Below are 11737 nucleotides of genomic sequence, written 5' to 3'. Positions count from 1 at the left end.
GAGTTCCTCCACTGCCTTGCTTTCGGTTCGTCGTCCATCAATTAAAATTCATGAGGATTAAAAACAGATCTTTCAGAGGAGGAAACAGTCTCCTTGCCACCTCTTCATCCTCCCACAACGGCCCCAGACACAGTCACAGGAGGAGTGACTTTGTCCGACCCCAATACCGTCTGCGAGAGCGCAGCTGAGGGCAGCAGCTGCCAGGGAGGACTGGTGGGGGAGCGCCCAAAACGCCAGCTCTGCCAAGCGCAGGGGCCAGGGGGAGCCCCAGTGGCAGCTGGGAAGGGTGGGGCTGCCAGCTGTGGAGCAGCAGGGTGGTGGGGTGACTAGGCGACGCCGCCTAAAAACCTGCGCGGGGACACGCAAACGTGCGCACGTAAAAAAATTTAAACGCGGGCACAAAGTTCACGCTCGCCTCTTTTCTTGAAGCTTCTTTTCCGGCCCCGCTCACGTTTCGAGCGCACACCCGAGGCTGCCGGAGCGGTCTACGCGCGGACCTCTTAACACCCAACACCACTCTCCCATCACGTGCTTTGGCCACACATCTGGTGCACCATCTGTATCACTCCCCCCAATGTGACAGGTAGTCCCTCTCCCTCTCTGGAGGAAGCAGAGGGGGGAAAGAGGGACACGGAAGGTAATTTTGGGTGTAAATGTGCTCTGGACCTCTCTGGATGCATCTGGACAAAGCAGACATGCTGGTGAGCAGGGCAGGGTCATTATCAGTTGGAAACTAACTACCAGATAGCAGATGAAGACAAAACAATTAAATCACACTGTCACATTATGACAGCACCAATAGCGCACATCTTGTTTTTATGCTTTTTTTCCCCCCCAGTCATTAAAATGCTCTCGGCAGAAGGTTAAACGCTAAAAAGCACGCACACGAAAATGAAAGATTTTTCCAATTTATTATAATGTACAGTTATACATTGGCATGACACAAATGTGAACACCACTTGAATGGGGTGCAGAATGAAAAATATTAAAACAGCCATATAAACAATTACCGGAGGGCGACGAGGGCCTCCTCCTTTATGCCGCTGTACACGTGGGCTCAATAAAATATGCACCATAATACAGATATCAAGCCAGTGATATAAAACTGCACAACCAGTCTTTACCGTGAAGTTTAAGGAACCCATTTCAGGACATTATTTTCACATCTTATGTTACATTATTAGACAGTAACCATCTTTAGTATTCACACACACACACGCACACACACAAAACACTATTTTGAATGACATCAACTTAGACGTTTATTCAAAGGGGGAAGAAGGGGCTCCAGCTTCGCCAACTAACCAACGAACATCGTCGACTGAGAGAACAAAGAAGTTGTCGGAGATGTTTATGCCGAGTTTAATCTTTAACATTCACCAATTTGCAGTCAATGGACAAGAGGATGTATATATATATATTTAGACTAGGCTCCAGAGAGCGTTCCCTTATAACGTGCAGCAGCATCTGCTACATATTATCTCATGGCCAATTGCCATTATTCTGCAAGTTATTGTAATGAAAAAAAATATTTTTATGATGCAAATTAGCCCCCCCACACACACACACCCATCGCCTTAAAAACACAACACAGAACTCACAATGTGTTTTCAGACATTGAACGTGTTCTAGTTTCAGATATGCCTCATATTTGTTCGTGTGTGTCAAACTCTTTTGTTTTGTTTTTTCCATGAAGTATTCACACAGTGTTCATGTCACCGATGTAACAGATCTGATTTAATAGTTACACAATTCAACAACAAAGAAAATGTGCTGGATGAGAGAGTCATTAAAGAGCATTAAAAAAAAAAGAAAAACCAAAAAAAAAACATTGACACATACACATCATGAAATAAACAACACAGCTTTAGTACTAGTTTCCAATGTCTTATACAAAGTTAGCTTGATCTAAAAAGCATAAAATATATTTTTACATCATCACATACATCAAGACATGTACCATGGCCTAGCTGGAAGTTCACCTGGTGCATTATTTCAACTTTGAGTCCGCAAACAATCCCCTACTGCTGGCATTATTGCTTCTTATGATCAGGGAACTGAAGGATAGAGAAACAATGCACCATAGTAGATGGAAACTTTACATTTAAATCATCGGTCATCCAAAATTTTTTGTTAGCCCGTTTCACAATCCGCAATGCTAAAGGATAAGGCAGTTCCACTTTTAAGGCATTGCCACTTTGAGACGTACTGGACGAGAGGGCGAGTCATGGACTTTGACATCGTCATGCCAATGTACATGATGAACTTGGATACACTTTATAGGCATTGACAAAGCCCAGAACAAGAGGGGAAAATGTGTCTTGGATGTTTTTTTTTTGTGTGTGTGTTTTGTGGCCGAGCTGAAACCATCGCTAAAGTCTGCTTAGCAGATGACCAGAGGTCAAAGCTCAGACAGATCAGAGCAGAGCTGTGGAGATTGCTGAGATCATCTCTCATTGCTGGTAATTTCCATACTGGCCCTGTGGAGAAAAGAAAGCGACAGGCTCGTGTTAGCGACCATCACAGCAACACAAAGTAAAAGCTTAAATCTCAATAAGGTGCAAACAAACATTTGTGGTTTCAACCATATCATACTGCAAACCATGATTTTATGCCTGCACTGGCTGGTGTTGACCAGCAGGTGGCAGCATGGCCTCACAACTTGTGAGCTCTACATTCTAAACTTGATACCTCAGGTTTCAGCAGCAGCATGGCTGAGGACGACTACTAAACAGTGGACACTAGATTTAAGTGAGACAAATTCAGTGTAACAGTAGTGTTTAATGCATTCCTAAACAGGGGTCGAAGTATGTGCTCAGCATCAATGAAAAATGCAATTTGGAAGCAATTTGAATTCCAACACATTTATTTCTTAAAGCTCATCACAACCTGTGTTGTAAATTGTAGAGATTAACGCCACAGTCAAAGCACATGGAGCTTTAGGCTGTCTCGCTGCAAACTAAGCATGCTGTGTTTCTGGACCTCGTTACTTACAATTCGACCCCTGGTTAATAACAAAATAAGAGTAAAAATAAAAAAAATAAAAATTAAATAAAAAAAAAAGAAGAAAAGGAAAAAACAAGATGGAAAATAAAAAAGACAAGGGAGACAGAAAAACAAAATAAAAACATAAATGCAAATTAAGGCTAGGTGGTCAAGCGTCTAGATTGGACGTTGAGGTCTTCACAGCAACCATTACCTTTGCGTCTTACAGAGCTAGTCAGGGGTTCAAATCCCTGGGTCTTTATTTCCTCATGTGCCCCTGAATATTCAAAGATAAAAATATCAAAGTGTAGCTGTGGTCCCCACATAAGACCACAGGAAATACAGGGCAACAAATAGATCTCCCTTTAAACACTAGAGCAGTCTGCATCACGTTTAAGGAAGAATCCTCTTTAAAGCCCTCATATTTCACTGGAATGGCATTCCACATTAGCCAGAATATATATATAACCAAGAATCAGGTTAACAAGTGAAAGACAATAGTAACACACATTTAACCACCCAATATGATGACAACATGCATAACATACTACCTTTAAATGTTTACCTTCTAACTTCACGTCACAAAATACACAACCTAGTCTAGTTATAACGACAATAAGGGTTAAGAAGCTAGGTCCCATGTATAGACAAGACTGCGCCACTGTTAACTGTTGTGGTTATACTCACCTGGTCATAACCGTAAGGGCGCTGCTGCTGGCCCTGCGGGGGTCCCGGCTGAGGAGGGCGATAGGCCCCGTACTGCTGTCCCTGCCCCTGGGGATAGTTAGGATACTGTCCCGGGGCGCTTTGAGAGGGGCCTGCGACAAAGACGAGAGACAACTTTGTTCAAAACGATCTGTTTCTGACACGTTTGATCGTTGAAAAGCTTTTTTGAAAATTACGCCGGACACCGAATTCAGGTTTCCACTCAAACAAAAAAAACCCGGCGAGAAGGAGCCCAAGTTTTGCTCATTATCCGCGTTTCAGACTTGTTTTTCTGAGAACTTTGGGGAATCCCTGCTAGCTTACCATCGCTAGTGGGCTGCAACGAAAAGCTGATGGATGACAAAAGGATGATAACGGATGTGTCAGACCCATTTGTTTAGGCTGCCTCCACAACGCCCTGACTCGTAATGAATGAGTGAGCGAGGATGTGGCAGGGCGGCGGTTCCCTAATGCAAGGAGACATCAAGGAGATTCTGCTGGCCTTCATTAGAGGAGCAGGTGTCATTAAAAAAAAGAGGAAAAAAAAAAGAAAAACAAGAGCACAAACATCACTTCATCAGCCCCCGTACACTGCTGCTATCTTTGCAGATGCTGTGAAGGACCGAGCAAAGCCTGACTGGGGTTGAAGTCAAATGAGGCCCACGCAGCATCGTTAGGCGCTCATAATGCCTTATGCTGTTGAGCATAACCTTGTGGGGGCCTGAGAGAGCAGGCATGTGTACGTGCCAGATGGATCTCACCTCACAGCCTCTGCCTCTGCGATAGCTCATTACTAACATGAGCTTTGGCTCCGACAGAGGGTGAAAGATGGAAAGTTCCAATGAAAAATGGGATGAGGAAAAAGCCTTGAGAGCTTTAAGAACTATACTTAAACCGCAAACATTTTTAGACATTCTACACGTTATTAACTCTGCCTATGTGGTTAAATCTCACAGCATCTGTTTCGGGTACCAATAGATTAATAGCTGGGTAATTAAGAAATATCAGAGTCTCAGTAATTTTCAGTTTGTTATCATTTCTGTTTTTTTTTTTCCCCTCACGAGCTGCAAACAACTCGTGATGTTTCGACAAATATCAAGTGGCAACGCATTAGACGTGTTTATTAACGCACTGCTCCAGTATTTATCCACTATGCGTTAATGTGAGAGTCGAAAAGACTACGCACACACACACACACGCGCACACACGCACACACACACACACACACACACGCATACACTTCCTGCCCAATTTCTGCACACATCAGCCAGAGCTGCACTCCCAGTCCCTCAGATCAGCGTCGTGTCGAACTGAAGCGCCGGGAGAAATGTTAATGTGATGCCAGACGCCCACCGCTGATTAAGCGTCTCTTCCACCTAGCTCCAATCCCCTAACCGTTCGTTAAGGTGGTCCTCTAATTCCTCACTCTGGATGATGTCTCGACGTGCGACTTGACGGAGTTAAGAGTAGCCACCAACTTGCTCGGGAGGACTTAATATTCAGCAGATATTAAAAAAAAAAATTTAAAAAAAGGCGAAGTGAGTTGATGGTGCCTCCTACAGGATGAATGATAACTGACCGTAACCCTGCTGCTGTGGTGGGTAGCCTTGTTGACCTGGGTACTGCTGTTGAGGAGGGTAGCCCTGCTGCTGGGGAGGGCCTTGCTGGTAGGCTTCCTGCTGTTGGCCATACTGGGCATTACCTTCAGGGGATAACAGCAGGGCATATGAGCAACATGTTGACAACTATAGCAGACACTTACATAACGATAACTTTTTTATTAAGATATCTCAAAGTATAATAGTATCTGATACTACTTTACAGCAGTAAAGCAGCGATAGTGGCTGAGTAGAGTCTACACTAGATTAGAGTGTTCAAATGTTAGTGTAACATCACGATCTACATAAATAATGTCAAGTGTCACAAGCACACAGATTAAAAGGCATTAATATCACTTCCATGATAAAAAATAAAAAAAAATAAATGTTCTCAACTTCATACACCTAGATGAAATCCTTCACTTTATTCTGGTAATATCTGGCATTTAGAGTTGTGAAGATAAAGTCAGCGGGATAACAAGAAACATATCATAAACAAGGAGTTCAGAGATACACAACGTAGTGTCTTGGTGGCAGCAGGTTTTTTTTTTGTGCGTTTGAAAGGTCAAAGAAAGTAGTGTAGTCAGTAGAGGGAAAAACATCAAACAAACGAACAAAAAACAAAAAAACAAAAGTAAATGTTAATTGGACAAAGAAAGAGAAGGGTTCGTGCACTGGTAAACCTGGGATTATTAATACCATCTACAGCAACAATAAGAAAATCGAGTGTATCAGCTGTTGTACTGAGAGGAGAACGCAACGGTGCCGCCTTTCTCAAAAACGTTTTTTTTTTTTTTGGGTTGTAAGTTAACTAGTGCTGCCGATAGATTATTTACTGTAGGTGCAGAGGATCTGGATCTGTATATTTACAAGTAGGACTAGGAGGGGTTGAGTGGGTGGGTCGTGTCGGTCCTGACTTCTTCAGGAGGGGAGCAGGGGGCACCTCTGGCATGCGAACGTTTCCTCAAAATTCTCCTCCGTCCCTCGTCTTTGTCAGAGCCCAATTTTGTGTTTGATTTCCCCAGAGAATAATGAAGAAACTGACATTTTGGGGCCTCGTCACAGTCTCTTTACATCATTTGTGTTTTAACACAACTCCTGGGTTCATTGGTTGATGGTTTGTCTCCAAGCGACTGGAGGGTTCTCCTACCTTCTGAGGCTCCCTGTCCTGCGTGACTGTACTGGTCCCCATAGTAGTCTTCCTGCCCTGGGTACTGCTGAGGGGGTCCTACATACACATACACACAACATACACACAAGTAGATTCAAGGTGTTGTTGGATTGGTTGTGTGAGGGGAAGAGTAGAGAGGATGGATTCCTTGCCGCTAGTTCTTGATAGAAAGCTCTCTTTTGCTACCTTGACTAATTTTATAGAGGCTGGAGGCTTTAGGTTACATCTTTAGTCATCCAGATGTATGTGAGCTACAGAGGTGGAAATAGAGGAAACTGAGAGGAACAAGAGTGAGAAATGTGGGAGGGGTGGGTTACGGAGAAGAAAGACCAACACGCACAACTTGCACACGTTAAGAGACACACTCTGAGGGGTGTACCTTGCTGCGGGGGTCTGTAGGGCGGCATCGGCCTCTGTCCCATGACGTGGTTCCCTTGGTTAACCTGGCCCATCATTCCCATCGGGGTCTGTTGTCCTTGGTAGTGCTGTGCACCACCACCAGGAGGCATGTTATACTGCTGCGAGGGAGGCTGCTGGTGCATCATTGGGCCTGTGGTACACCAACAATGAACTCTCAAACTAGTCTAGACAAGATAAGCTGCACTAAGCAGCATGTGGCTTTTCGCGTACAACAGTACGAATCACAACAACCAAAGTGGGAATTAAAAAAAAACATGAATAAATAGAAAAGCCTTGTTTTACCTTGGGTGGGCTGCATGTTCATGTTTGGACGAGGCCCATAATTTCCCATGGGTTGGCCCTGGGTCATATTCATTTGGCTCTGAGCTGGCATGCCCTGGGAGGAAGGGACGGTGTGATTGTAACCGCCCATGGAGCCGTGGCTGCTGGGGGGCATATTCATAGAGCCACTGGGCATGTTCGGAGGCTGGTTGGGGCCTGGACCTGGTCCTTGCATGGGCATATGATTAGGCCCTGGAAAACAGCAGCAGAGAGTGTTTATGTGTGATTGTTTGAGAAAACACAGTAGGTACATATTAGTAAATTTGAATATCCACCTCGCCCGATCGAGCATGGATATATACACCCTAAGCCTCGTTTACATTTGAGGCTCAGGGTGTAAACAGACTGTGGGTTACTGTAACTCAATACATTTAACCAGGACTAACATTGAATCCATTTCCAACTTTTCTTAAGAAAGGAATATACATTCTTATGCTACGATACAAACAGAGGTTAAACAAGTTGGTATTTGAATGCGATCAGTTCGGTGAAACTACATCTGGAGGTTTTTCTACTGTGACGGGATCCATCTTTAAAACAAAACCTCATTCTGAAGAAAATCTGAAGAAAAGGTAGCCAACTTCGCTCCCATTTGTCAAGTTGTGCCCACGATGCATTTTCATACCAGATGTTACGGCAAAAAACAATTAATAAGATTAAAGTATGCGGATAAATCGCGTGTTTAGGCCGGATGTAAACAAAGCATCTGTCTAACAAATTAGCTTGTGTTTATTTCATTTTTATAAATTGAGGATTCACTTCAAAGCCTGGCAACTCATTTGCGGGGCTGGAACTACAGAAGTCCTCTAAACTGGCCTCGATCTTACATATGGCAGCCACACTCTAGTTCTGGCAAAGAGCTTTAAAAACCGAAGGAGAAAAACAAATACGAACCTGCTTCAAAGGAGAGGCATAATACTGCAGGTCAGTATGTATACACTCAGTTGACGGATCATCGGGGACACGAGTGAAAACACATTCAAATGTAACGGTCGTGCACTAAAATCCCCTCCGTGAATGTTGTAATGTTGCCTTCATGTTTAAACAGCACCAGAATGAACATTTTAGAGTGTAAGTAGACAGAAATGTTTCTGTTATTAAGCCCAGTGATTAAACTGGAGGACTGTCAAATTAGAAACACACGTCCATATGACACAGTACGGTTCAATGCGACTACAGTGTTGAATGAACAGCTCTCTCAGTTGTTTTAAACAATACTCAACACCACAACCTTTATGAAGGCAATGTCTGTAACATTACATGTGTTTTCACTAGTGGGGAGCACCCCCCAATGTAGCTAATGAACTGACAACTGTGGCTGCGACACTTTAAGTGCTGTATGTATAACAGTGGCTTCCTGGCTGAATTTGGAACGGTACACACATTAGTTGCTTATTTAATAACGCACCATAAAGCACGATTGAGTAGATTAAACCAAAAAAAAAAAAAAAAAAAAAGCACGATGCACAAATAATCTGCCATATTATCAGTTGCAGATGATAACCACAATCTAATGCGGAGCCTGTCCAAGACCACCACAGCTGGCAAATAGGTGACATCATCCTTCAGCACAGCGACCTCCCTCACAGTTCTGTGGTGTTGCTAGGCAACCAGAGTGAGACATGAACTGAGAGAGAAGGAGAAAAGAGAGAAAGACAAGTTGAGGTGTGTGTGCGTGTGGAGGGGGGATTACTTACCAGGCATCTGTCCATTCATCTGGTTCTGCATATGTGGAGCTGGAGGGCCACCGCTGACCATACCCTCCGAGGGCATGTTGTGACCATGAGGTGGCTGAGGTGGGGGCCCACTCTGGTTCATTCCACCAGGGCCCATGGGCATGTTTTGAGTGGGTGGCTGTAGGCGCACAACACAGACATTAAAAAAAACAACAACACATCAGTTGTCTAGAAACACATCTGTGCCTGAGCCAATTAACAGAAATAAATCAAGGAAAAGATTTATTATTATTATTATTAAGCATAACTTTGTTGTGACCAAATCCATCAAGGATACAGTGCAGTCTAGTGAGAAAGAGCCATGCGATAAAACAGACAGTCCCATAATGAAGCCATTGAATAAACGGTCCTCATTAAAGAAACTGCCAAGAACATCAGCGTTAAAAAAGGAATTTAAGCACTACATTGAAAACTAGCAATGCTGTGTAACACTTAATTTACAAAGAATTAAATTCGATCTACACTATGTTTTTATCTAATATGAATGTGAAATGTGTAAAAATAAATAAATAAATAGTTATGTAGTTGCACAACTTCAACGGTTTAAGAAATACAAACGTCAAGATACGCTTTCCATAACCTTGTTGATATATTTTTGTCTAGACTTCAACGAGCTCAGTCGGGGACCAAAACATTTTAACACATTTAGCCAAACGATTTAACAAAAGCAAAAAGATGTGCCATATGAGCACAGATCAGGGGTGTTGCACCCATTTTAGTTCAGGGGCCACATGCAACCCAATTTGATCTCAAGTGGGCCGGACCAGTAACTAACAGAATAGTAACCTATAAGTAACGGAAACTCCAGACTTTTTCAACTTGTTTTAGGGCGAAGAAGAACAAGTAAAGTAGGAGAATGTTTACATCTGATAAACTATCCTTTAAAAATTTCTTCAGAAACATAAATGTAATGTGGGCACATTGCTGTCTGCTGTTTGGTCCTGGGTCTCAGTGTTGTATCCTGTCCACTTCTCTGAGTGAAACAGTGGGCAAATTAGGAATAACAGTTATTTTTATTTAAAATGTGTAATCTATGTAGTTTTCACACTTTGCAAATTCATGCTGCAGGCCAGATTAGACCCTCTAGTCGGTTGTATGTTGGACACTTGTGCTATATATCAAATCACACAGATCCCATATTGTCCTGATGTTTATGTTCGGAATTCTTAACCAAAAAAAAAAAAAAAAAAAAAGTTTGTTTAAATAGTTCCTTGTGATATACCTAAACCATTTCCAATCCTCAGGGGCTTAAATTGGACATAGAATAACACAAGAGCTGAACACATGATGAATCAAAATCACATGGCCACATGAGACATTGCAGTAGATACACATACATACAAATACATGTACACATTCACATTGTAAACAATCGTAAAAACTCATACTCACAGCAGGGAGGAGGGACTGCATGTTCTGGTTTGAGTCTGCTATCGTGGCCAGGTACACTAAATTTCTGTGCAGCATCTGTTGATACCTGTGTAGATGAGAGTGTCTTAAATACAGGCCTGACATGAACTTAAAATTATTGCACCGTCCAGTTATGAGAAGACATCAACAATAACTTACTGTGAACACTCTGCCGTTTTGCCTTTACTCTGGAAGTCCATTATACACTGGATCAGCTGGTTGTTTTCATCAAGCAACTACAAGAGGCAAATACAGATATTTATACCACACGTGAACCATTTTACACACAATTCAAAAATTAAAAAACACTTGATCACTTGGTGTTAATGGGGCTTTGCTTGCTGGTAGTTATTCTTTACTGAAAACAAGGGGGGCGTTTTGTCAAATGCGGGATTCTGGCTAACAAAAGACGCGTCTCGCTAGCTAGCCGTCCTAAGCTAACAAAACCACAGGCCTCCATTCATCTAAAATACAATTACACGTTGGTCCGGTATCTCGACCTAAAACTCGCCGTGTACACATGGCGTCCTGATTCCAGTGAGGTTCATATTCACCGCGCTCTGACCCTGTAACACTGTTCCCGATCTACTGCCTGTCGGACTTGCTTGGGCACCGCTACATTGATTTTCTCCACGGTTAGCATCGTTAGGTACCGTAGCCTCCATTCTGCGACGCGCTAAAAATGATGAATTACCTTTTGTATTCCAGCGGGTGTTATATCGCCCTTCCCTCGCTGCCTATGAGGTGCAAACGCCACCGACATGGTGATACAGTGTAAAACAAAAATTAACTACAGCATAAAAACCCAAAGTAGCTAACACATTGAACGAATCGGGAGAACTCGGATCAAACAGTTCAGAATACGATGCAATTTCATAATGCTGTGGTCCGTTTTGTGGGGGGAGAAGTGGCAAATAAAAAGACATAGTTGAGGATAATCCCTTATTCTCTAGAAGTGATCAACCGAATATGATCAAATAATTTAATATAAATCTTTACATTCACGTATATTTATATATATGCCGTTAAAATCACCCACTTTTGGTGAATTGAATTGCAGTTTCACCTATTTTTTCATTTAGTGGAACAGTCCAAAGCTAGACCAAAAGGCCATAGGATATGGACGCCTCAACAACAACAAAAAAAGGAAATACAGTCGAAGCTTAAACGCATATCTAGAAAATTAACATTTAATAAACTGTAGACAATACAGCTGCTATACTAATATTTATTTTTCCAAGATGTTTGGGATTAAAGTTCGCTGTTATTGTGTCCTCATTTTACAAAAGCTTAATGTTCGGGTTAATAAAGCTTAACATTGACATATGTTTTTTCATATAGTAATATTCAAATTAAAAATACAAAATTTAAAAGATAAATTTCCACCGATC

General features: G+C 42.4%; 1 protein-coding gene across 3 annotated transcripts; it reads right to left on the bottom strand.

Annotated features, from left to right (window-relative positions):
* Window positions 1–892: 892 nt before the first annotated feature.
* On the bottom strand, window positions 893–11222 carry ss18 (SS18 subunit of BAF chromatin remodeling complex). Of its 3 annotated transcripts, XM_047589011.1 has the most exons (11): window positions 11041–11222; window positions 10506–10582; window positions 10329–10413; window positions 8898–9054; window positions 7162–7392; window positions 6839–7009; window positions 6439–6516; window positions 5270–5392; window positions 3673–3803; window positions 3200–3262; window positions 893–2480 (listed from the first exon to the last, which is right to left on the bottom strand). In XM_047589011.1, the coding sequence occupies exons 1-10, from the start codon at window positions 11107–11109 to the stop codon at window positions 3245–3247; spliced, it is 1140 nt and encodes a 379-aa protein (XP_047444967.1). In that variant the 5' UTR covers window positions 11110–11222; the 3' UTR covers window positions 893–2480; window positions 3200–3244. The 3 variants fall into 3 exon arrangements, with proteins under 3 accessions (XP_047444967.1, XP_047444966.1, XP_047444968.1); XM_047589010.1 differs by lacking the exon at window positions 3200–3262 and having other exon boundaries at window positions 11041–11221; XM_047589012.1 differs by lacking the exons at window positions 3200–3262; window positions 6439–6516 and having other exon boundaries at window positions 11041–11220.
* Window positions 11223–11737: the final 515 nt, after the last annotated feature.

This window comes from Mugil cephalus, chromosome 7, assembly GCF_022458985.1.
Source record: "Mugil cephalus isolate CIBA_MC_2020 chromosome 7, CIBA_Mcephalus_1.1, whole genome shotgun sequence".
Classification (NCBI taxonomy): domain Eukaryota; kingdom Metazoa; phylum Chordata; class Actinopteri; order Mugiliformes; family Mugilidae; genus Mugil; species Mugil cephalus.
The sequence above is the reverse complement of the archived record's forward strand: the minus strand, read 5'-3'. Positions and strand labels throughout refer to the sequence as shown.

Bases quoted from the DNA above. Each gene is read 5' to 3' on its own strand.
- ss18 (XM_047589010.1), bottom strand. From the start codon at position 11,109: ATGTCGGTGGCGTTTGCACCTCATAGGCAGCGAGGGAAGGGCGATATA. The intron at 10,583-11,040 runs GTAATTCATCAT...TGCCTCTTGTAG, and splicing joins CACCCGCTGGAATACAAAAG to TTGCTTGATGAAAACAACCA. The intron at 3,804-5,269 runs GTCAGTTATCAT...TCTTTGTCGCAG, and splicing joins ACCACAGCAGCAGGGTTACG to GCCCCTCTCAAAGCGCCCCG.